Below are 23,501 nucleotides of genomic sequence, written 5' to 3' on the forward strand. Positions count from 1 at the left end.
CACCACAAACTCAAAATGAAACACAAGAAAATAACACCAAAACACCAGTGAGTCAGATTAAGTTTCATACTAGACATGGCATCAATCACATGTCTAGGATTCTCTATTTGGGTAATCTCAATTATGATCATATCCAAACAGAAAATCCCATAGGTACAAGTCACATGATTTGAGAGAAAACTCTCTAACCAGTGACATATTCCGTCTATTCCTTTGTGCAAGTTTTTATTCCCAAAATACCCCTACCATATTCCATTAATAACATCTTCCTTATTAATCTGCCACCACTGCCAAACCCAAAACCTAAACCAACCACACACCAAAATGATAAACCAGAAAATGACCTCCATTATTTAACTTTCTTAATTCCCGAAATACCCCAGATCAAATAAACCTTATTATTGATTAATTTAGCTCTTTTCCTTAATCCCATCAGCTTCAAACGAATCTCATTCTCAATACTAGCTATAACCCCCTCAACTGAAGTTCTTCTAGAGCCAAAAAGTCTAGAGTTTCTCTCCCTCCAAATATGAGAAACACAGCTAGCAATCATACATTTGATGATCAAATTCTCACCAGTCTTCAAATTAAGGATTCTGCTTAACATTAAAATCAGATCATTCCATTCTACCGTCTTCAAATTTAACCCCACCTTAATGCAGAAATACCTCCAAATTCTAGAGGTATAATCGCAATTAAAGAATAAATGGTTATGCGAATCAGGCACAATTTCACAGAATGGACACAACAATTTACCAGCCACTTCCCAACCTCTAACCCTATCCTGAGTTTTTAATCTGTTCAGGACAGCCATCCACAAAATAAAGGAATTGCGAGGAAAGCAATTATTGTAGCAAACAATATCGTACCAAGGAACAATGTCTCCAAAGTTATTTAAATCACTCCACACCTGTTTACATGAGAATTTTCTGCATATACCTTTCTTATCCCTCCATCCAACAACATCATTCATATTAGAATCAATACAAAACATGGGAGCTTGAGTCAGTCCAGGGAACTTATTAACCCATTCAACCGGCCATGAATAAGTATCAAAATCAAGAACATCACAGACTAAAGAAGAATCACTAAGACCATTACTAACCCAATCTCTTCTAGGAATAATAGTACAAAGAATACCAATTGGATGCCACCAATCATGCCATAAAGCAGTGCTCCTTCCATTTCCCACACACGAAACAACATGAGGCCTAACAGTTTTCCTTATTTCCAAAAACCTCTTCCATGTCCAATTCATACTTTTTTTCTACAAAATATCCCAAAAATTCCTTCTTCCTATATAATTGGTTCTCACCCACTACACCCACAAGGAATTTTTGTTATTGATCACATTCCAAACATGTTTAGCAAGCAAAGCATCATTCCATCTCCTTAAATTCTTGATTCCCAGCCCGCCATACTCCTTAGGTTTACAAATATCTTGCCACTTTACTTTAGCTTTCCCTTGGACTATCTCACCATTGGCCCATAAAAAACTTCTACACATCTTTTCAATCTCATTAATAGTAGTAATTGGAATTTTAAAAATCGATGCCCAATAAACATGAATAGAAGTTAAGACCGAGTTAATGAGTTGCAATCAGCCAGCAAACGATAAGGTTTTACATTTCCATTTGAAAATTCTCATCTTAATCTTATCAATCAACTTTTTACAATCTCTATCAAACAACTTAGTAACACACATAGGAACCCCCAAATATTTAAACGGAAATCTCCCAACATCAAAAGGAAGAATACCCAAAATAATCCTTCTCATATTAGGCTTAACACAACAGAAATAAATCTGACTTTTTTCCATACTCACCTTCAGCCCCGAAACCTTTTTGAATTCATCAAGAGCATCCCTTATAATTCTGACCGAATTCCCATTACCATAAGAGAAAACCAACAGATCATCAGCAAAACATAAATGGGAAATATTGAGGCCCAAACACTTACTATGGAACTTAAAATTCAGAGGATCTTCAATAAGCTTGCCCATAATAATATTGAATACCTCCATAACTATAGTAAATAGGTAAGGAGATAAAGGATCTCCCTGCCTAAGCCCACACTTTCCTTCAAAATACCCATGATCTTCACCATTAAAATTAAGCATGAACCACGGGGAAGAAACACAAGCCATAATCCATTTAACCATGACTGGATGGAACCCAAATCCCTGCAAAATTCTATTAAGAAAACTCCAATCCACCGTATCATAAGCCTTTTGTATATCAATCTTTATCGTACATTTAGGGGCTCCTCTCTTTTTTTTGTACCCCACCATCAGCTCCTGAGCAAGAAGAATATTGTCCAATATAGATCTACCAGGAATAAAAGCTGACTGATTATTGCTAACAATATCACCCAAACAATTTCTAATCCTGTTCACTATAATCTTACTGATACATTTATAAAAATTATTACAGCAAGCTATAGGTCTAAAATCAGAAACTTTCCTCGGAACCTCCACTTTAGGTACCAGAACTATTCTCGTAGCATTGATCCCCTTCAACAATTTACCAGTCCAAAAGAATTCTCTCACAGCCTTACATACCTCTGGACCAACAATGCTCCAAGTACTTTTAAATTTTTTTGAAGAATACCCATCAGGGCCAGGGGCACGATTGTCATCTATATCAAACATCGCCATTTTAATTTCTTAATCAGAAACCACTCTAATCATATTAACAGCCACCCTCCTATCCAATTTTTTAGGAAAAAAAATCATCACTTAATCCTGACAGATCAGTATCTTCCTTACAACCCAAGAACTTATTAAAATGAGATACAAACTTTTCTTTCATAGCCTTCCCACTCACCCATCGGCCATCTTCATTTAGAACCATCTGAATACAATTATTGTTACCCCTGCTTTTAACAATCCTATGAAAGAATTTAGAATTATTATCCCCATCCTGTAACCATTTGATTTTAGCATGCTGAGCAAGAAGTTTTTCTTCATCATTACAAGCAACATTAAAATCTAAGAGAATATTAGCATGCTCTTCCCTAATCTAGCAATCAAAAGGATTACTATCAATTTCTTGTTGTTTACATTCCAACTCCATTCTTAACTTCTGAATTCTTTTCCCAGCACCCCAATGTTTATTACACAGCTCCCTGCAATGTTTCTTGAGAATCTTCAACTTTTGAGTCACTTTAAACATAAAAAAACCATCAATATTCTTATCCCAAACCTCCTTAACCAAAGGAAGAAACTCCTCCTTCTCAGAAATAAAATTAGCAAATCTAAAAGAAGGCTTCCACTTCACTTTATCACCAGGAAAATTTAAAATAGCAGGGCAATGATCCGAATTTCTATATGGCTTAAAAACAGCATGGGCAAGAGGGTGGTCCGAAATAAATTTTAAATTGACCATAACTCTATCGAGCTTCTTCAAAAGCCCCATATTCCCAGCAGGAGTTTTGTTCCATGTAAACTGAAACCCATAATACTTCAAATCCTCCACTTCAATAAAACTTAAACAATCAACAAAATCTTCAACTCCTTTAGGAGTTCTAGAACAGCCTTCAGAATATTCCGATGGTTCTAGAACAGCCTAATAAACCCCAAGCTTGCTTCTTAACAACCAAACTATGTTTCTTCAAATTATCCCAAAGCAATCTTCTTTCAATGTAATTCGAAGCAGCATATATAAAAGATAAATACATGCCAACATCAGAATTACAAACTTTAACATAACAATGGATAACCTGTTTAGATTGAGAAAGAATTATCACATCAAAAAGTCTAGGATTCCACCCCACTATAATTCTAGTACCACCCTCACAGCTTCTATTATTAGAAATCCAATCCCACTGCCCAAAAGTCTTAACACAAATATTTTTAAGATTTAAGACTTTGACATGAGATTCAACCACAACACAAATACCAAGATTATTACTCCTAAAAACATCAATAACCTCCTTCTGCTTGACAGATTTATTCAAGCCCCTAACATTCCAAGCACCTATAGACATCATTGGGAAAAAATAGAATTTTTGGCATTTACCTCCTCAAATGCTTGAGAACTCCCCATCTTGCTGTTATTGTTATCCAATACCATCCTGTCTATCTTTATTTTATTACTTTCATTTTCTTTTTTCTTCCCCTCTCCCTTAATTGATGAGATCGTTTTATCATTCTTACTTTCATTAGAACCCATATCAGCACTACCACAATCTTCATTCTGATGAATAACTACCTTCTCAATTTTAGCATCCTCTTCCATTTTATCCAAAGCTTCCTCTTCAATCTCTCCTAAAATTTCAAAACTATTTTTATTACTAAATCCTTCTCCTGTTTTTGTCACACTAACAAGACTGTGATTTCCCCCCTCTCTCTTATTATCCTTTTTAATTACATGCTCCTGCATATTATTCTCCTTCAACCCCTGACTACCAATCAAATCCTGCCCATTAGCAAACTTCTCATAATTTCTGTTCTTTTCTAAATTCCAATGACTTACTCCTTTATTGTTCCAATTCCAATTTTGCCCTTTACCATTTCCACCTTTATTCCTATTATTGCCTTTTGAATAATTGCCCCTTCTCCAATTCCCATTCTTCCCATTATTCTTCAGACTATTCGATTGATTATAACCCTCCTGAGCCTTGCTAGTGCCTTCACCATTATTGTTACCTATCACTTTCTTATATTTAACTTCTGTGAATCCATCCCCATTAACTACTTCCTTCCCTTTATTGTTTTTTAAATTTCTCACATCCCCATTTCTAGCCTCTTTCTCAACGTTCATAGCAGCAGCACAAACTTTATCCATATGCCCATAAACTTTACAATGGTTACATCTAGAAGGAATCCAAGCATATTCAACATCAAAACTTTGTATCACAGCAGAATTAGAAACAAAATCCCATGTAGAAATATCAATCTTCTTTCTCCATTCCTTCCCAGCTACCATTTCAATAAGAATTCTAGCATAAGCATTCCTTCCTTTATGTTCCAAACACATTTCCTCCGTAAATGAATCAAAAGCCAAAGGAATCCCTATCTTACTAGCAATTCTACATAAATTTTCACCACTCCATACTTCCAAAGGCAAGTCAAATATTTTAATCCAAACCGGGATTTTATCATGCTTGTTCTTAGTTAATGTCAAACCTGGCCTCCACCTTTGAAGAAACAGTGGCATATTATTAAACATTAACCAAGGACTGCCCTCCAAAATAGACAACATCCCCTGCTCATCACTGAATTTAAAAAAGAAAAATCCTTTGTTGTTCATGAAAACCTCTTCCAGACCCACATTCTTCCACAACCTTCTAACTTCTTTCTGACTCATAGGAAACGCCAACTTCTTATCAATCATATATCCATAAAGAGTATTAGTAAAAGGAATACTCGCATTCTTTAGATTCTCAATCGGAATAATTACAGGTCCATCCTCTTCTCCATTTTCCCCTATAATGAATCTAACATCAATCTTACCCTTATGTCTATTACCCTTTAGCACACCTGCATAAGAGTTCAACAAATTCCCCTGCATTTCACCTTCAACCTTTTTGCTATTCTTAGCATCTCCCAAAATAGAAGGAAGCAAATTAATGCTATTAATAACAGTACCTGACTTCTCTTTGCAACTAGTATCCATATTAATCATAGCATTAACCTCTTCTTCTATCTTAATTTCCTCATCCACACTAGTATCATCCTCACTTGAATCATTTTCCCCCTTCTTCTTCAGTAGAACCATCATCATTAATATTACTTTCTATCTCCTTGACTTTCTTTTCCAAATTTGACATATCGACATCCATTTCCTGATTCTTCTCACTGTCTATATCCTTCCCCATAGACTTCTCCACCTTCAGATCACTAAGAAATTGAAAGCCAACCCCCGGAATAAATTCTTCATTACTGATAACAATCTTATCCCCATCAGCTCTAGACTTCACAACTTCATTTTCAACCAACTTAGAACTATCATGTTTATTGACATCAATCACCTCAATGTTAGGATTCACCCTAATCATTTCACTCGTAACATTCTTCAATTCCAAATTAGTATCCTGTAAATCATTACTCAATTTCGACCCATCCCAATTTTTCATCAAATTAGCAGTGTTACCTGAAGGAATAGATACAACTTGATCACCATCATTTTTCACCTCCCCAGCAGTTCCATACTTCAATTCCTTCATTTTGCACTCAGATCCATGAATAGAAATGTTAGAATCCGAATCCCAGGCTGATACAGATTCCAATTCATCTCCCGATACCTCTTCATAACCTTCTTCATTGTCGTAATCCTTAGCATCCATCGGCGATAACCCATCCACCAATTTCCGAACTCTGTTCTTAAATCTGAAAGCTTTCCCCTCCATTTTCCATTCAGCTTTACATTGCCCTGACGCAACTGCTCCAGACACACTTGGCTTACGACGAGCTTTATAAACCATAGCTGAAGTTTGATCAATAACCCCAAGAGGAACCAATTCATTCAAATTCACTTCAGTCCTAACATACCGGACAACAACACTTTTATCCGGAGGTTTAACTTTCACTTCCTTCAATCGATCTGCTTTGGATGATGCACCCATTAGGACAACGGAATCAGAAGAGAAATTGCTTCACCGAAAAATGAAATTCGACGGAAAAACAGCACCGATGAACCGAAAACTAGATCGCACCACCGATAGAGAGAATCAGGGGAAGAGAGAGAAAGTAGAGAGAGAAAGCGAAAAAGTTAGCAGCAACCATTAACATTGCTATTCTTAGCATTGTTTTATTCTTGAGTTCCACAATAGAAGTCTATGCAGTTTAAGTAAAGCTTTGATGAGCATTGTTTAATTCTTGAGTTCCACATTAGAAGTCTATGCAATTTAGCAAAGCATTGATGAGCATTGTTTAATTCTTTATTTCCACCATAAAAGTAGTCTTTGCAATTTAGCAAAGCATTGATGAGCATTGTTTAATTCTTCAATTCCAAAATAGAAGTGTATGCAATAAGCAAAGCTTTGATGAGCATTGTTTCATTCTTGAGTTCTAAAATAGAAGTCTATGCAATTTAGCAAAGCTTTGTTAAGCATTGTTTATCTCTTGAGTTCTACAATAGAAGTCTATGCAATTTAAGCAGAGCTATTTTGAGCATTGTTTAAGTCTTGAGTTCCACAATAGAAGTCTATGCAATTTTGCAAAGCTTTGATGAGCATTGTTTAATTCTTGAGTTCCACAGTCTATGCAATTTATACAAAACCTTGATGAGGATTGTTTCATTCTTGAGTTCCACAATAGAATTCGATGCAACTGAAGCAAAGCTTTGATGAGGATTGTTTAATTCTTGAGTTCCACAATAGAAGTCTTTGCAACTTAAGGAAACCTTTGATGAGCATTGTTTCATGCTTGAGTTCCACATTTGAAGTTTATGCAATTTAGCAAAGCTTTGATGAGCATCGTTTGATTCTTGAGTTCCATAATAGAAGTCTATTCAATTTATTCAAAGCTTTGATGAGCATGGTTTGATACTTGAGTTCCACAAAAGTAGTCTATGCAATTTAAGCAAAGCTTTGATGAGCATTGTTTGATTCTTGAGTTCCATAATAGAAGTCCATGCAATTTAGCAAAGTTTTTATGAGCATTGTTTCATTCTTGGTTTCTACATTGGAAGTCTATGCAATTTAGCAAAGCATTGATGAGCATTGTTTAATTCTTGAGTTCGACAATAGAAGTGTATGCAAATTATGCAAAGCTTTGATGAGAATTGTTTCATTCTTGAGTTCCACATAAGAAGTCTGTGCAATTTAAGAAAGCTTTGACGAGCATTGTTTAATTCTTTAGTTCGACAATAAAAGTCTATGCAATTTAAGCATAGCATTGATGGACTTTGTTTCATTCTTGAATTCCGCATTAGAAGTCTATGCAATTTAGCAAAGATTTTATGAGCATTGTTTGATTCTAGAGTTCCACAATAGAAGTAGTCTTTGTCATTTCGCAAAGGTTTGACGAGCATTGTTTTATTCTTGAGTTCCACAATAGAAGTCTATGCGGTTTAAGTAAAGCTTTGATGACGATTGTTTAATTCTTGAGTTCCACATTAGAAGTCTATAACCGACCTTTATGACTACATATGTATACATGATATATAACTACTATTTAAACGACCTTCGGACGGATAACTGATACCCTAAAGCCACATCCAAACAAGGAAAAGGAATTAAAAGCGAGTTAGCCTTCCTAAGTCCTTTAAACATTACTTATATAACTATACATATACATGCATGCATTTAACAATACAAGAGTACAAAAAGAAGTTTTGGTAAAACCTTTGGAAAAACTTATAAATAAGGATTTATGACTTGATGTCAGTTTATTTTGAAAACCTTTAGCTGGATAAAGCAGTTTAACATGCATAAATCTATTTGCTATACAGTTATTAATCACACGTGATTGATATAATAACTCTATAGTTCAACTTGTATTCCCCCCACCATAAAAGCATTTAAAATCATTTAAAAGGTTAATTCAGGGGTATGAACTCACCTGACGTGGGTGACTCGGATGAACGGACAATATAGGATGCTAAGTGTCAAGTGAGGACTTGAACACACACACGAATCCTATTTAACATGTAATGATACATTTAAGTATCAAATTAGTCATTTAACAAATAATTATGCAAGTAAGGACATCCTAAAGCATGAAAACACTTTGTTACAAGTGTTAGGAGTACCAAGGGTTGCATATAAAGAGAGTATGGCCTCAAATTGGAGTTTACTCCTCAAATGGTGGCCCTTAAGGATGTTGTAACAGCCCGAAATCTCAAAGTATTGTTAAATCACATTTTGGGGTGTCTTAAAGGGGGGACTCTGCGAGTTGGAGCTTGACTCGCTGAGTAGGATCGCAGATCTGGTCGCGGGTTCGCGACTGGACTCGATGAGTCCAGTTATGGACTCGGCGAGTCGACGCTGTTCAGCGGAAAACCCTAGCCGTTCAGTTTGGGACGTATATAAGGGATCTTATGCCGTCATTGTCTGTCTTTTGGCCGACTGAGAAGAACCCTAAATCGGTTGTGGGCATCCAGAGCAAGGATTGAAGATCATTGGTGATTTGAAGAAGTTATTGTCCAAGAAGGAGAAGGTTTTGGCTAATGGGACAGCAAGGGAATCACGTTTTGAGGCTTGGGGACACAGAGAGTACGTGATTCAGGTAACCTTTCGGATTATTTCCTGTATTGTGAATGTGTGCATGGATTTAGGGTTTATGCAACCCTTTTGTGGTTAGATTGATTGTTACCCTTGTTTCCCAAACGACTATAGCCTTGTATTAGGACCTTTAGAGGTCCAGAGGGTCTCATGCCTGTGTATTTCGGGACAATATTTATCTCAGGAAGCAGTTTGATCGACTGCATGGCATGGACTCGCCGAGTCAGATGAGCAGACTCGGCGAGTAGCTTGAGGATTCACTAGGACTCACCGAGTTGTTCTTCAGACTCGGCGAGTGGAGTCGGGGTGGCCCCGCGATTCTTCCACGAGGAACTCGTCGAGTCAAGAGAGATACTCGACGAGTAGAAAGGGAACATCCAGGAATTTGTGAGGACGACTAGACTCGCCGAGTCGCCAGGGTACTCGCCGAGTCCAGTCGAGATGACCGTGGACCGTTGACCAGAGTTGACCTGTGTGATTTCTTAGGGTCAGTTAACGTGGAAGATAGAATTATTAATAAGAGATATATGATGTTATACGGAGCTTGTAGCTTGGCGGATCAAGTGCAAGGGATTTCAGGAGTTGCTAACTTCCAGTATCCGCGAGGTGAGTCTTCTCACTATACTGTACCCGGAAGGGTTTGATTGTGTGACCGGAAGGTCGAATATGTTATGTGTTATGTATATATGCTATAAATGGAAAGTTAGTTGCTACGCGTGATATACATGTTTATATGGGCCGGAAGGCAAAGTGTTATGTGACAGAAAGGTCAGGTATGATATATGATATATGTGCTTTATGTGTTAGAGTAAATGTATTATGTGCCGTATATGTTTTTGGGCCGGAAGGCAATATGTTATGGGCCGGAAGGCAATATGTTATGGGCTGGAAGGCAATATGTTATGGGCCGGAAGGCAATGTACTATGGGCCGGAAGGCGATTATCTCATGGGCCGGAAGGCATTGTGCAGTGGACCGGAAGGTCAGGGCCTGGAAAGGCGTATGTGCGTAAGGTGTATATTGGGGAACTCACTAAGCTTCGTGCTTACAGTGTTTTATGTTATGTTGTTTCAGGTTCTTTCAGTAACGCGGGATGGCACCGGCTCGATTGTACACACCAAAGAAAGAGTTGTATTTTGGAGGATCCTGGTTTTCTACTAAGCGAAAATGGAACTATGTTTTTGTAATTCAAATGTGTATGAGATTTTAAACAAGTGATTTAATAATAATTTGATTAATTAAACGAACATTTTGCCTTGAAATTTACGGTGTTACAAATTGGTATCAGAGCCTTGGTTTGAGGGATCCGGATGCGCCTTCGGGTAAATCTGGACTCAAACTGAGGAAATAAGAAAAAGTTTTCAAATAAATAGTTTTCTAAAAGTGGATAAGAGTTCAAAGAGAAAGCAAGAAAGAGCAGTGTGTACAATCAGCCAGAGCCAAACGGTGATTTCCCAAAATACCCTTACTTTTGTGTTATGAAATATCTATTATGCACTTTATGAGATATTATTGCATGCTAGAGATAGGTTAGGTATTTCATATCTTAGGACTAGAATGGCCTGATTTGTGATGCCTTAGCCTAGGATTTGTTGTCATATGTGCGTTATGCTTTTGAATATGTGATGAGCGAGAGTATCCAGTTAGGACGCACGAGGGGTAGAGCTACAGAGTTCAGTGGTACTTCCGAGGATGAGCCGAGAAGGTGGAGCTATCACAGATAGGGAGTCCTATGTATTCTTCGATGCTCGAATGCTGCTTGCTTTGTGCTTTGTGGAATTCTCGATGATGGGAGTCAGCTACTAAGTGAGTATGACGATACTCAGGAGGTAGATGGTTGGCATCATTAGGAGCTCTTCAGCAGCTGATAGCAAAGAAGTGGGAGGATGGCGGAAGGGACTAGGGAGTAAACCTAGCCAGATGAGTGCGCTGATAGAGTAGAGGATTTCGCTGGGGAGCGAGTACGCACGATGGATTGGTAAAAGAGCAGGTCGATCAGCTACTTAGGAACTCTGGGATGGTCCGTGTGGAAAGTATGGGTAGATGTGGAAGGTAGTATGGGCCCGTACTACTGAAAGCAGAGGACCCATACTTGATACAAGGAGCATTCTGAAGGTCCTAAGGAACGGAATGCGGAGTGATGTTATGGTCAGGGTACCATACATCGGAACAGATTGAGGATAGATGTTGTGGTTCGAGTACCATACATCGAAGCGGATTGCGGAGTGATGTTATGGTCAGGGTACCATACATCGGAACAGATTGAGGATAGATGCTGTGGTTCGAGTACCATACATCGGAGCGGATTGCGGAGTGATGTTATGGTCAGGGTATCATACATCGGAACAGATTGAGGATAGATGTTATGGTTCGAGTACCATACATCGGAGCAGATTGAGGAGTAATGTTATGGTTCGGGTACTATACACCGGAATAGATTGAGAAGGGACATCATGGGATGAGTACCAGGGTTCGTAGCGGATGATGCTTGTGACTATCTTGCTATCGGGTCATGATCGATGAGGTGGAGATCGGACGCTATGGGTTTTAGGCCTGTAGACCACGATTGAGTATGGGGAGGCGTTCCCCGAGGGGAAAGGCGAGTGTCTATCAGAGTATTTTGGTAAGAAGTTAAAGACAGAGGAAAACTTCGGATGAGTCAAACAATCAGGCAATAAGGGAGAGGCCATCTTCTAGGAGGGTGGTGCCATTTATGTTCGTGAGCAATACAGGAGGGGCTTGATGTGTCAGTTGTGGATTTGGGAGTACACCCTGCAGGTAGTTATCGACAATGTTTTCCCTCAGGGTATCAGGTAGCAGGTGTGCCGCGAGGCAGTGATTTATCGTGAGCAGACAGTCAGTTGGGACTGAGGTAGTCGAAGACCACGCCACACCTAAGTGAGAATAGTAGGATGCGTTATAGTGGTAGCAGCGGGGAATTCAGCCAAGTTTTGCAGTGCAAAGAGTTTTCGTCTATGTTGAGAGTGGGTCCCTGTCCTTGGAACAATTCCGGTGTTGGAGCATTGGTTGATGAGTTGAGGTGAGAGGAACGATGATTGCGGTGCAGTCTATGAGCCAGTGATGTTATTGAGCAGTTGAGATGCTTAGTGTTGGATTGGTATGAGATTTGGAACGATTAGAAGCAGTCGTGATGAGAAGTTCTTGAGGAGTTCATCAGAGGTTCAGAGTATAGGGGGTTGATTGACTTCTTAAGGGGGAATTATCGGGTGTTGCGTAACACTTTCCTGGAGCAGGTACGATTTCGCTGGTGAAAAGTAGTTGTGGGTTGGGTGTGTGCTAATTGGTGATGGTTCGAACCCTAGTGGGGGAGAACCGGGTGCAGTATGTAAGAAAGCAAGGATTTGTCAAGAGTGGTTATAAGTGAAGTATAGAGATATGCCGTAAGAAACCATGAGACCAGAGGTGTCGGTGATCGAGGAAGAGGGTCAGAGTGAGTTAATGCGGGAAGTACTCGAGGAGGAGAACGAATGTATCCATGGCAAGTGTTTGGTGTCGTTACAAGTAGATAGAGAATGTGTGGGTTGGTATGCGCATCCTTGTTTGGATTTTGAGCGTCGGAAGAAGGGTTTCGGAGAATTTCCAGCATATTTCGTAGCGTCAGCGTTTTCTCGTATTCCAATCGGGAAATTATATGCATCGGAGTTGTAATGTGGGAAAATGTAGATCTATTTATGGGATTCCGAGGAGATGTATTATTGTATCTACATGATACTTGGGGCAGGAGATCAGTGGTTGTGGCAGTATTCTGGGCTATTCAGGTATGATATCTCTATTTCGGAGTTACTCGTGAATCCTGAATTGAATCGACGTGTGGCATATCAAGTATCTGTGGATCTAGTGGGAGCCCTTCGAGTATGGGTATTCAGGGAGATTATTTGAGAGAGTGGATATTCGCAGAGATGGGCAGTTGTTATGTTGATTGTCTCCAGAGTCTGGGGTGGATATTCGAGTCGTAGTACTCACTATTTAGAGGGTGTTGTGATACTGCATGGAGTCGCAGTACTCACTAGATGGCAAGAGAATTTTCGATGTTTGAATGTTTTTCGAGCAGTGTATGATGTGGAAGAGTTTTAGGTTTGAGTAGTCTAGTATTGAGTCTTGGAACCTGGATATTGGGTCGGGGGTGAGACGGGGGTCTCCGTCTCTGTCGGGAGATGCGGTGAGATACGCAAGGAATACGCGCAGCAGAAACCAGAGATTAGAGTTGAGATGATCCTCGGTTGGATTGTATTTTCTCGCATGAGGAAAAGAGGATTTTGTGACTTACGTGTCACTGGGTCGGGATAGTGGTCACGGGGAGAAAGTTAGTGGGATATTTGGATCGTGATATGGGTGACCGTTGGGGGCTCAGACGTGGAGCCAAAAGTTGATCTGGTACCCAGTCTTGAAGAGGAATATGGAAATGAGCTTACCATGATGACATCTGAGGACACTTTAGAGAGAGTAAACGATCCAGATGCTCGAAGTCATGATTCGGGCATGTGCATTAGATTTCGGAGGAAGCCGCAGTACGTGTTGATCCTTGGTTGAGTTGTCCCATATCAACAGCCATCATTAGTGCATTAGTACGCCGCCCTTTGAGCTGTTGCATAGGAGGTGGTGTTGGATCCACATTTGCTGAGGAGAGGTAACGCATGGACCCGAGAGTCCCTGCGAGCAGATCCAGAACGGGTGCGATATATGGAGTGGTGACAAGGTAGTCAAGCGGATTTCCCTAGGTAAGGGAAGAGAAAGGTATGTTGGGGGCTAGTGCAGCATGTGTACATGATTGCAAGAGGAGAACTCGTGAGAGTTGCTCTGAGAGTGAGAATGGGTCTCTCAGTCATCCCGTAATGGATATAGTGGGCTTTGGATCGGGGACCCGGTGATTCAGGGTTTCATAACCCTTATGGGTCGAGTGATCATTGAGATTTAGAGCAGAGTTGCATCTTGGGTAATTCTCGGTTGCAGGGAGTGGTGGACAGCACTGAGGCCGTGCTTTAGTCGACAGTGCAGATGCAGCAGGTTAATCAGAGGTTAATGATCGTCTAGAGTTGACAAGAAGGTTATGCAGACAGACGCCGTTACGAGCATGTGTTTCAGGTCGGCGACTTCGTGCTTCTGACGGTCTCTCCTTGGAAAGGGGTGATTCGATTTAGGAAGAGGGGCAAATTGGGGCCCCGATATGTTGGACCTTTTAGTGAAAATGCGAGGGTAGGACGGGTGGCCTACCGTTTGGAGCTGCCAACGGAATTGGGATGGATCCATGACACTTTTCATATGTCGCATTTGAAAAAGTGTATAGCCGATGAGTCAGCAGTGGTTCCACTAGAGAACAATTAGGTGGATGTGAGCATGAGTTACGCTGGGAGGCCAGTGGCCGTTAGGGATCGGAAGATCAAGGTTCTGAGGAACAAGGAGGTACCTCTGGTATTGGTTCAGTGGCAACCTCGGAAGAGATCGGTAGTGACTAGGGGAGCCGGAACGTGAGATGCGGGAGTAGCATCCAGGTCTATTTTCAGAGTGAGACTTCGAGGGCGAAGTCTGATTCTAGTGGGGGAGAATTGTAACAGCCCGAAATCTCAAAGTATTGTTAAATCACATTTTGGGGTGTCTTAAAGGGGGGACTCGGCGAGTTGGAGCTTGACTCGCCGAGTAGGATCGCAGATCTGGTCGCGGGTTCGCGACTGGACTCGACGAGTCCAGTTATGGACTCGGCGAGTCGACGCTGTTCAGCGGAAAACCCTAGCCATTTGATGCGTGTATGGGCTTGATTTAGTGAGTAGGGTAGTGTTTAGGTAAATTAAGAGAGAATAGCAACCACAAATGATATGTGAATGGAAAGAAATAGATAGATTAGTATAGTAACAACTCAAGACCTATTAAGTTGTATACCGATGAAAACAATCCAAGACCTATTGGATTGAGTTCGTATCAAGTCAAGAACACGTCCCAACAAGATAATTTGAGAATTATAACAATAATTCAAGGTGAAAATAATGGTTCTTTGATTAAAATTCGTGTATTGCTTTTTCCATGCATAATTTGGCTTTATATGAAGCCTTTATTACAAATTTGGTGGTTACAAGCCAACCAACCAATTATTCATTAAAACTAGTAAATAGAAATTAAGGTAACTCTTGAAAGAACACAAAAAAAAAACGTCCATGAGACTTGTGAATGAAAAAAAAACGGCTATGCTTGCTTAAGGAGCCATAAGAAGCATTAAGGAGTCATTATAAGCATTAAAGTGTAACCCTAATCCACCAAAGAGTGTCAAAAACGGCTAGGAGGCTTTATGAAGCAAATAGTAACATTTTTAGCACTTATGAAGCCTTAAAAATGTTGCCCTAGTCTTCATGCAACCTTAATTCAATTTGTGGGTTACCATGCACAACCCAACCATTGAGCCCAAACCACCTTCTAGCCCACTAGTAATCACTAATCCATCACATTTTGGGCTTTCATGATCCATGCATGGATCATCCCTTCCCCCTTTGAAAGGAATTGACCTCAATTCATCAAGTCCATCATCATCAAGATAAGGTGAAAGATCTCCCACATTAAAGGTAGCATGCACTCCATGGTCTCCTCCTAAATCTACCTTGTAAGCATTATCATTGACACGCGACACCACTTTATAAGGACCTTCGGCTCTTGGCATTAACTTGTTTTTCCTTTTGTTAGGAAAACGTTCTTTCCTCATATGCACCCACACCAAGTCACCATCTTGAAAGACACGTGGTTTCCTATGCTTGTTTGACTTCTGTTTGTACATCTCATTCACAGCTTCAATCTTCTCACGAACTTGTTGGTGTAGTTTCATCATGGCCTTCAACTTGTCATTAGCATCCTTGTGAACCAATTCATCCTTTGGTAATGGAATCAAATCCAAAGGCATGTAAGGATTCACACCATACACCACCTCAAAAGGAGAGTGACCTGTAGCATAAGTAGGAGAACGATTATAGGCAAATTCAGCATGTGCAAGTTTGATGTCCCAATCTTTTTGAGTTTTGCTAACCAACCCTCTCAACAAAGCACCCAAAGTTCTATTAGTAACCTCCGTTTGCCCATCCGTTTGTGGATGATGGGATGTACTAAAAAGTAACTTAGTACCCACTTTCCTCCATAAAGTGTTCCAAAAGTAACTTAGAAATTTGGAATCCCTATCAGAAACAATTGTTTTAGGAATACCATGCAAACGAACCACCTCTTTAAAATACAAATCAGCCACATTAGATGCATCATTGGTTTTATGACATGGCACAAAGTGAGCCATTTTTGAAAACCTATCCACCACCACCATAATGGAATCCTTCCCCCTTTGAGTTCTAGGCAAAGCCATAATGAAATCCATGGACACATCTTCCCAAGGACAAATAGGAACCGGCAAAGGAGTGTAAACACCATGCTTGAAAGTTGTTTTCGCCATATGACATGTAACACACTTGCCCACTATGTTGGTTACATCCCCCAACATCTTCGGCCAAAAAAAATGTTCTTTAAGCACCTGCAAAGTTTTGGTAATGCCAAAATGACCAGCCAAACCACCGCCATGAGCTTCACGAATCAACAACTCCCGTATTGCATGTTTTGGGACACAAAGGCGATTGCCTTTGAATAGAAAGCCATCTTGAATTACAAATTCACCATTAGGACCACCTGCACATTTCAAAAACATATCTCTAAAGTCCATATCAGATTGATAATGGTCCTTTAGAGTTTCAAATCCCAAGAAACGAACATCCAAAGTCACCAACAATGAGTAACGCCTCGAGAGTGCATCAGCCACCACATTGCTTTTACCATCCTTGTATTTGCATGAGAAATGAAAGGATTGCAAGAACTCCACCCACTTTGCATGTCTTGTGCTCAACTTTTGTTGCCCATTGATGTACTTCAAGGATTCATGATCAGAATGCAAAATAAAATGATTTGCACGCAAATAATGACTCCAATGATCTAAAGCACGAACAATAGCATAAAACTCCTTATCATAAGTGCAATAATTCAAACGAGCACCACCCAACTTTTCAGAAAAATAAGCAATAGGACGTTTGGATTGGATCAAAACAGCCCCAATACCAACTCCACTTGCATCACACTCCACTTCAAATGGTTGAGAAAAATCAGGAAGAGCCAAAATAGGAGCATCACACAACAATGCCTTGAGTTTCTCAAATGCCTTTTGAGCTTCTTCTCCCCATGCAAAGACTCCTTTCTTCAAACAACCTGTTATGGGACTTGCAATGGTGCTAAAATCACGAACAAATCTTCTATAGAAAGAAGCAAGACCATGAAATGATCTAACTTCAGAAATATTAGTAGGAATAGTCCATGACTTGATTGCTTCAGTCTTGGATGGGTCTACGGACACGCCATTTTTTGAAACCACAAAACCCAAAAATGCCACTTCTTCCACTAAAAACGAACATTTTTCTTGCTTTCCATTGAGTTTTTGAGCTCTAAGCGTCTTGAAAACCTGTTTTAAGTGCACCAAATGATCCTCCAAGCTCTTGCTATATACCAAGATATCATCAAGGTACACAACCACAAACCTGCCCAAAAAAGATTTTAGCACTTCATTCATTAGTCGCATGAAAGTGCTAGGTGCGTTAGTTAGACCGAAAGGCATTACGGTCCATTCATACAAGCCATGTTTAGTTTTAAAGGCTGTTTTCCATTCATCCCCTTCACGCATACGAATTTGATGGTAACCACTTCTCAAATCAATTTTTGAGAACACAATAGAACCATGCAACTCGTCCAACAAATCATCAACTCTAGGAATAGGAAATCGGTATTTTATGGTGATGTTATTAACGGCCCTACTATCAACACACATCCTCCAAGAACCATCTTTTTTTGGAACCAACAAAACTGGAACAGCACAAGGACTTAGGCTTTCACGAACATAACCCATTTTCATGAGTTCATCAATTTGTTTTTGCAACTCTTTTGTCACCTCCGGATTACATCTATAGGCAGCTTTATTGGGCAAAGGAGCACCCGGAATAAGGTCAATTTGGTGTTCGATACCACGGATTGGAGGCAAACCCGGTGGTAATTCGCTTGGAAACACATCTTGAAACTCCAAAAGCAAATCAGCAATAGTGTTTTCTCCATGCACCATCTTCTCCACCTTTGCATGCTCTTTGGCCACAAGCATGTAGATAACATCACCTTTGTCAAGAACTTGCTCCACCTCCCTTTCACTAGCAAACATAGAAAGATTAGGTTTTTTTACTTGTTTAGAATTCATGGACCTTATGGCCGTTGGGGACATGGGTTTTAACACAATTTTTTTATTATTGTGTTTCAACTCATATTCATTGCTCCTCCCTCTATGTAACACATCCCTATCAAATTGCCAAGGACGCCCCAACAAAATATGACATGCATCCATAGGAATAACATCACACAACACTTCATCTTCATAAGACCCCATAGTTAGACCAACTCTAACCTGTTTTGTCACCTTTATTTTGCTTCCATCATCCAACCAATGAAGAACATATGGTTTTGGGTGGTTTGTTGTAGACAAACCCAATTTGGTCACCATTTCATTAGAAGCAACATTAGTACAACTTCCACCATCAATAATCAAACTACACCACTTGTCACTAACCAAACATTTGGTGTGAAACAATTGGTCTCGTTGATCCATATCAGCCACGGTTTGAACCCCTTGAGTTTTAAGGGTTCTAAGCACCAAAACTGTATCATACACCGGTGCTTCATACTCTACCTCCTCCTCTGCTTCCTCTTCTTGTTGTGTATCATAAAAAATACCCGCCAACCTCTCTTCTTCCTCCAACTCATCACGACATTCAATGGCCTCCCTTAAAGTCACCACCCTTTTGTTTGGACAAGCATTTTGGTAATGACCAAAACCTTGACACTTGAAACATCTAATTTTCGCCAAACTAGTTTCTTTGGTACCACTAGTAAGTTTAGGAGCAACGGGAACACTACTAGAACCAGAAGGAGTAGAAACAGAATTTTGTCTATTGCTAGACTCGGGCTTGGACCACGACTTTGACTTGGGATTTTCGAGACTTGAACTTGAACTCCCACCATAACGTGCTTTGGCTTGCCCCTCCAACTTCAAACACAAACCACAAAGAGTTCCAAAATCAGCATAAGGATACAACTCCACAACATTGGCAATGTTGTAGTTCAACCCTTTTAGAAAACGAGTCATTTTTTGTTCTTCAATTTCTTCAATATCCCCCATCAAGGACAACTTCTCAAATTCATCAATGTATTCTCCAACACTCATTTTTCCTTGCCTCAAATCAGCAATCTTCTTGTAAGTGGCAATTCTATGAGTAGAAGGAACATATCTCTTTCTTAGCTTTCGTTTTAGAGAAAGCCAAGAACAAATTTTTTCTTTGCCTTCACGGGTTCTCTTGGCCTTAAGCCCTTCAAACCACAATGAAGCACCACCACTTAGCTTGAGAATGGCATACTTGCAGCTTTTTTCATCATCCACTTCTTTGAACTCGAACATTCTTTCAATCTTCCTTTCCCACTCCAAGTAGCGTTCAGGATCAGTTCCACCAACAAAGTCAGGCAATTCAGACACCTTGAATTCTTCCACAACCCTATGTTCACCACGGCGGGGTTGCCTTCGATTTCCACCTTCTTGGATGTTTCTTAATGCTTCTCGAAGATTTTGTAGGAACTCTGGATCATCAAAATCCATTCTGCGCTCTGATACCACTTATGATGCGTGTATGGGCTTGATTTAGTGAGTAGGGTAGTGTTTAGGTAAATTAAGAGAGAATAGCAACCACAAATGATATGTGAATGGAAAGAAATAGATAGATTAGTATAGTAACAACTCAAGACCTATTAAGTTGTATACCGATGAAAACAATCCAAGACCTATTGGATTGAGTTCGTATCAAGTCAAGAACACGTCCCAACAAGATAATTTGAGAATTATAACAATAATTCAAGGTGAAAATAATGGTTCTTTGATTAAAATTCGTGTATTGCTTTTTCCATGCATAATTTGGCTTTATATGAAGCCTTTATTACAAATTTGGTGGTTACAAGCCAACCAACCAATTATTCATTAAAACTAGTAAATAGAAATTAAGGTAACTCTTGAAAGAACACAAAAAAAAACGTCCATGAGACTTGTGAATGAAAAAAAACGGCTATGCTTGCTTAAGGAGCCATAAGAAGCATTAAGGAGTCATTATAAGCATTAAAGTGTAACCCTAATCCACCAAAGAGTGTCAAAAACGGCTAGGAGGCTTTATGAAGCAAATAGTAACGTTTTTAGCACTTATGAAGCCTTAAAAATGTTGCCCTAGTCTTCATGCAACCTTAATTCAATTTGTGGGTTACCATGCACAACCCAACCATTGAGCCCAAACCACCTTCTAGCCCACTAGTAATCACTAATCCATCACATTTTGGGCTTTCATGATCCATGCATGGATCACCATTCAGTTTGGGACGTATATAAGGGATCTTATGCCGTCATTGTCTATCTTTTGGCCGACTGAGAAGAACCCTAAATCGGTTGTGGGCATCCAGAGCAAGGATTGAAGATCATTGGTGATTTGAAGAAGTTATTGTCCAAGAAGGAGAAGGTTTTGGCTAATGGGACAGCAAGGGAATCACGTTTTGAGGCTTGGGGACATAGAGAGTACGTGATTCAGGTAACCTTTTGGATTATTTCCTGTATTGTGAATGTGTGCATGGATTTAGGGTTTATGGAACCCTTTTGTGGTTAGATTGATGGTTACCCTTGTTTCCCAAACGACTATAGCCTTGTATTAGGACCTTTAGAGGTCCAGAGGGTCCCATGCCTGTGTATTTCGGGACAATATTTATCTCAGGAAGCAGTTTGATCGACTGCATGGCATGGACTCGCCGAGTCAGATGAGCAGACTCGGCGAGTAGCTTGAGGATTCACTGGGACTTGCCGAGTTGCCAGGGTACTCGCCGAGTCCAGTCGAGATGACCGTGGACCGTTGACCAGAGTTGACCTGTGTGATTTCTTAGGGTCAGTTAACGTGGAAGATAGAATTATTAATAAGAGATATATGATGTTATAGGGAGCTTGTAGCTCGGCGGATCAAGTGCAAGGGATTTCAGGAGTTGCTAACTTCCAGTATCCGCGAGGTGAGTCTTCTCACTATACTGTACCCGGAAGGGTTTGATTGTGTGACCGGAAGGTCGAATATGTTATGTGTTATGTATATATGCTATAAATGGAAAGTTAGTTGCTACGCGTGATATACATGTTTATATGTGCCGGAAGGCAAAGTGTTATGTGACAGAAAGGTCAGGTATGATATATGATATATGTGCTTTATGTGTTAGAGTAAATGTATTATGTGCCGTATATGTTTTTGGGCCGGAAGGCAATATGTTATGGGCCGAAAGGCAATATGTTATGGGCCGGAAGGCAATATGTTATGGGCCGGAAGGCAATGTACTATGGGCCGGAAGGCAACACGTTATGGGCCGGAAGGCGATTATCTCATGGGCCGGAAGGCATTGTGCAGTGGACCGGAAGGTCAGGGCCTAGAAAGGCGTATGTGCGTAAGGTGTATATTGGGGAACTCACTAAGCTTCGTGCTTACAGTGTTTTATGTTATGTTGTTTCAGGTTCTTTCAGTAACGCGGGATGGCACCGGCTCGATTGTACACACCAAAGAAAGAGTTGTATTCTGGAGGATCCTGGTTTTCTACTAAGCGAAAATGGAACTATGTTTTTGTAATTCAAATGTGTATGAGATTTTAAACAAGTGATTTAATAATAATTTGATTAATTAAACAAACATTTTGCCTTGAAATTTACGGTGTTACAGATGTTTACACTTTCTATACCACTCCCCCCATGAGTTTACGGTCGTAAACTCATGGAAGTGGTGCGATTGGGTGTTTATACCACTCAAGCAATTATGCTAGACTCGAATCAAGGGCTTAGGAACTGATTGGGCCTCGAAATGACCTTCCATTTGAGTTTGCGGTCCTTGGACCACTCCTTGGGAGTTTATAGTCATAAGCACATGGGTTTACGGCCGTGAAGTCATGTTTTCCCATTTCCTTTGTGTTTTGGTGTTTCTAGGTTAAGCATGCAAGGTTCTAGTCATTTATACAAGCATTGGAAGGTGTTAAGGGCACTTAAAGACCCTGTGAAGGTGTTTCCAGTTTTGGGAGGTCTTCCCAAACCGTAAACACATATGAACATGTGGATTTTGATGCTTTTCGAGTGTAAACAAGTTCATACTAAGCATACAAGAAGCTAGGGCAAGTATACTTACGATCTAGGAGCTTGAATGATCGATTTTGGCCAAGAACACTAGTGTGTGTTCTTGGTGTTCTTGATGAACACTTGAAGATCTAAGAAAAAGACAAGATTTCATGAATGAAATCGTGTAAAAACACTAGATTAAGTGTTATATGAACGAATCTAGGAAGAAAACACTTACATTTTGGCAGATTTGACGGAATGATTTTATGATAGTTGAGAGAGAATTCTTGGTGTTCTTGAAGTGGGAAGTGAAAAATGAGCTAAAAATGACTAAGTGTCATATTTATACTCTTTGGGGTTTATGCCGTAAACTCCATTTTTACATCCGTAAATTCCAAACTTTTGGAGTTTCGCGACTTACGTGATATACGGTAAACTCTAAAATATACTTCCTTATTTTTTGTTTCCTTGACGAATATAAAATAAAATACTCGAACGGGCTTAAATCTGGCCAAAAATGTTTTGAGGTGAATTTGGCAAATCTTTGATGTGCTTGATTGCGGAGTTTATACAAAGGAAAATTTTGGGTTGTCACAAATTTAGCAAAGCTTACATGAGCATTGTTTCATTATTGGTTTCCACATTGGAAGTCTATGCAATTTAGCAAAGCATTGATGAGCATTGTTTAATTCTTAAGTTCCACAATAGAAGTCTATTCAACTTAAGCCAAGCTTTGATGAGCATTGTTTGATTCTTGAATTCCACAATAGAAGTCTATGCAATTTAAGCAATGCTTTGATGAGCAATGTTTGATTCTTAAGTTTCACAATAGAAGTCTATTCAATTCAGCAAAGCATTGATGAGCATTGTTTCATTCTTGGTTTCCACATTGGAAGTCTATGCAATTTAGCAACGCATCGATGAGCATTGTTTAATTCTTGAGTTCCACAATAGTAGTAGTCTTTGCAATTTAGCAAAGCTTTTAAGAGCATTGTTTAATTCTTAAGTTCCACAATAGAAGTGTATGCAAATTTGGCAAAGCTTTGATGAGCATTGTTTCATTCTTGAGTTCCACATAAGAAGTCTGTGCAATTTTGATCCGTATATGG

General features: G+C 39.8%; 3 protein-coding genes across 3 annotated transcripts; all 3 read right to left on the reverse strand.

Annotated features, from left to right (window-relative positions):
* Positions 1-273: 273 nt before the first annotated feature.
* On the reverse strand, positions 274-1,258 carry LOC145011603 (uncharacterized). The gene is made up of 2 exons (XM_078970347.1): positions 395-1,258; positions 274-303 (listed from the first exon to the last, which is right to left on the reverse strand). The coding sequence occupies exons 1-2, from the start codon at positions 1,256-1,258 to the stop codon at positions 274-276; spliced, it is 894 nt and encodes a 297-aa protein (XP_078826473.1).
* A 1,407-nt stretch (positions 1,259-2,665) lies between these two features.
* On the reverse strand, positions 2,666-5,618 carry LOC145011623 (uncharacterized). Its single transcript, XM_078970366.1, has 5 exons — positions 4,097-5,618; positions 3,721-3,977; positions 3,041-3,566; positions 2,800-2,962; positions 2,666-2,705 (listed from the first exon to the last, which is right to left on the reverse strand). The coding sequence occupies exons 1-5, from the start codon at positions 5,616-5,618 to the stop codon at positions 2,666-2,668; spliced, it is 2,508 nt and encodes an 835-aa protein (XP_078826492.1).
* A 70-nt stretch (positions 5,619-5,688) lies between these two features.
* On the reverse strand, positions 5,689-19,878 carry LOC145011633 (uncharacterized). Its single transcript, XM_078970372.1, has 4 exons — positions 17,733-19,878; positions 17,482-17,582; positions 16,007-17,067; positions 5,689-6,595 (listed from the first exon to the last, which is right to left on the reverse strand). Exons 1-4 carry the CDS (start codon positions 19,876-19,878, stop codon positions 5,689-5,691), a joined length of 4,215 nt encoding a protein of 1,404 aa, XP_078826498.1.
* Positions 19,879-23,501: the final 3,623 nt, after the last annotated feature.

This window comes from Lactuca saligna, chromosome 1, assembly GCF_052625555.1.
Source record: "Lactuca saligna cultivar CGN05327 chromosome 1, ASM5262555v1, whole genome shotgun sequence".
In the NCBI taxonomy this organism is placed as follows: Eukaryota; Viridiplantae; Streptophyta; class Magnoliopsida; order Asterales; family Asteraceae; genus Lactuca; species Lactuca saligna.

What these genes read in the sequence shown, in the direction of transcription:
- LOC145011603 (XM_078970347.1), bottom strand. Translation starts at nt 1,258, where the DNA reads ATGAATTGGACATGGAAGAGGTTTTTGGAAATAAGGAAAACTGTTAGG. An exon ending in CTAAATTAATCAATAATAAG is followed by an intron (nt 304 to 394) that starts GTTTATTTGATC and finishes TGGTTGGTTTAG; the next exon opens with GTTTTGGGTTTGGCAGTGGT.
- LOC145011623 (XM_078970366.1), bottom strand. Translation starts at nt 5,618, where the DNA reads ATGGATACTAGTTGCAAAGAGAAGTCAGGTACTGTTATTAATAGCATT. An exon ending in TTCTTTCTCAATCTAAACAG is followed by an intron (nt 3,567 to 3,720) that starts GTTATCCATTGT and finishes GGGGTTTATTAG; the next exon opens with GCTGTTCTAGAACCATCGGA. An exon ending in GGGAAGGCTATGAAAGAAAA is followed by an intron (nt 2,706 to 2,799) that starts GTTTGTATCTCA and finishes AAAATTGGATAG; the next exon opens with GAGGGTGGCTGTTAATATGA.
- LOC145011633 (XM_078970372.1), bottom strand. Translation starts at nt 19,878, where the DNA reads ATGGATTTTGATGATCCAGAGTTCCTACAAAATCTTCGAGAAGCATTA. An exon ending in AGTGCTAAAATCTTTTTTGG is followed by an intron (nt 17,583 to 17,732) that starts GCAGGTTTGTGG and finishes TAGTGGAAGAAG; the next exon opens with TGGCATTTTTGGGTTTTGTG. An exon ending in TTCCTACTAATATTTCTGAA is followed by an intron (nt 17,068 to 17,481) that starts GTTAGATCATTT and finishes GAATCCTTGAAG; the next exon opens with TACATCAATGGGCAACAAAA.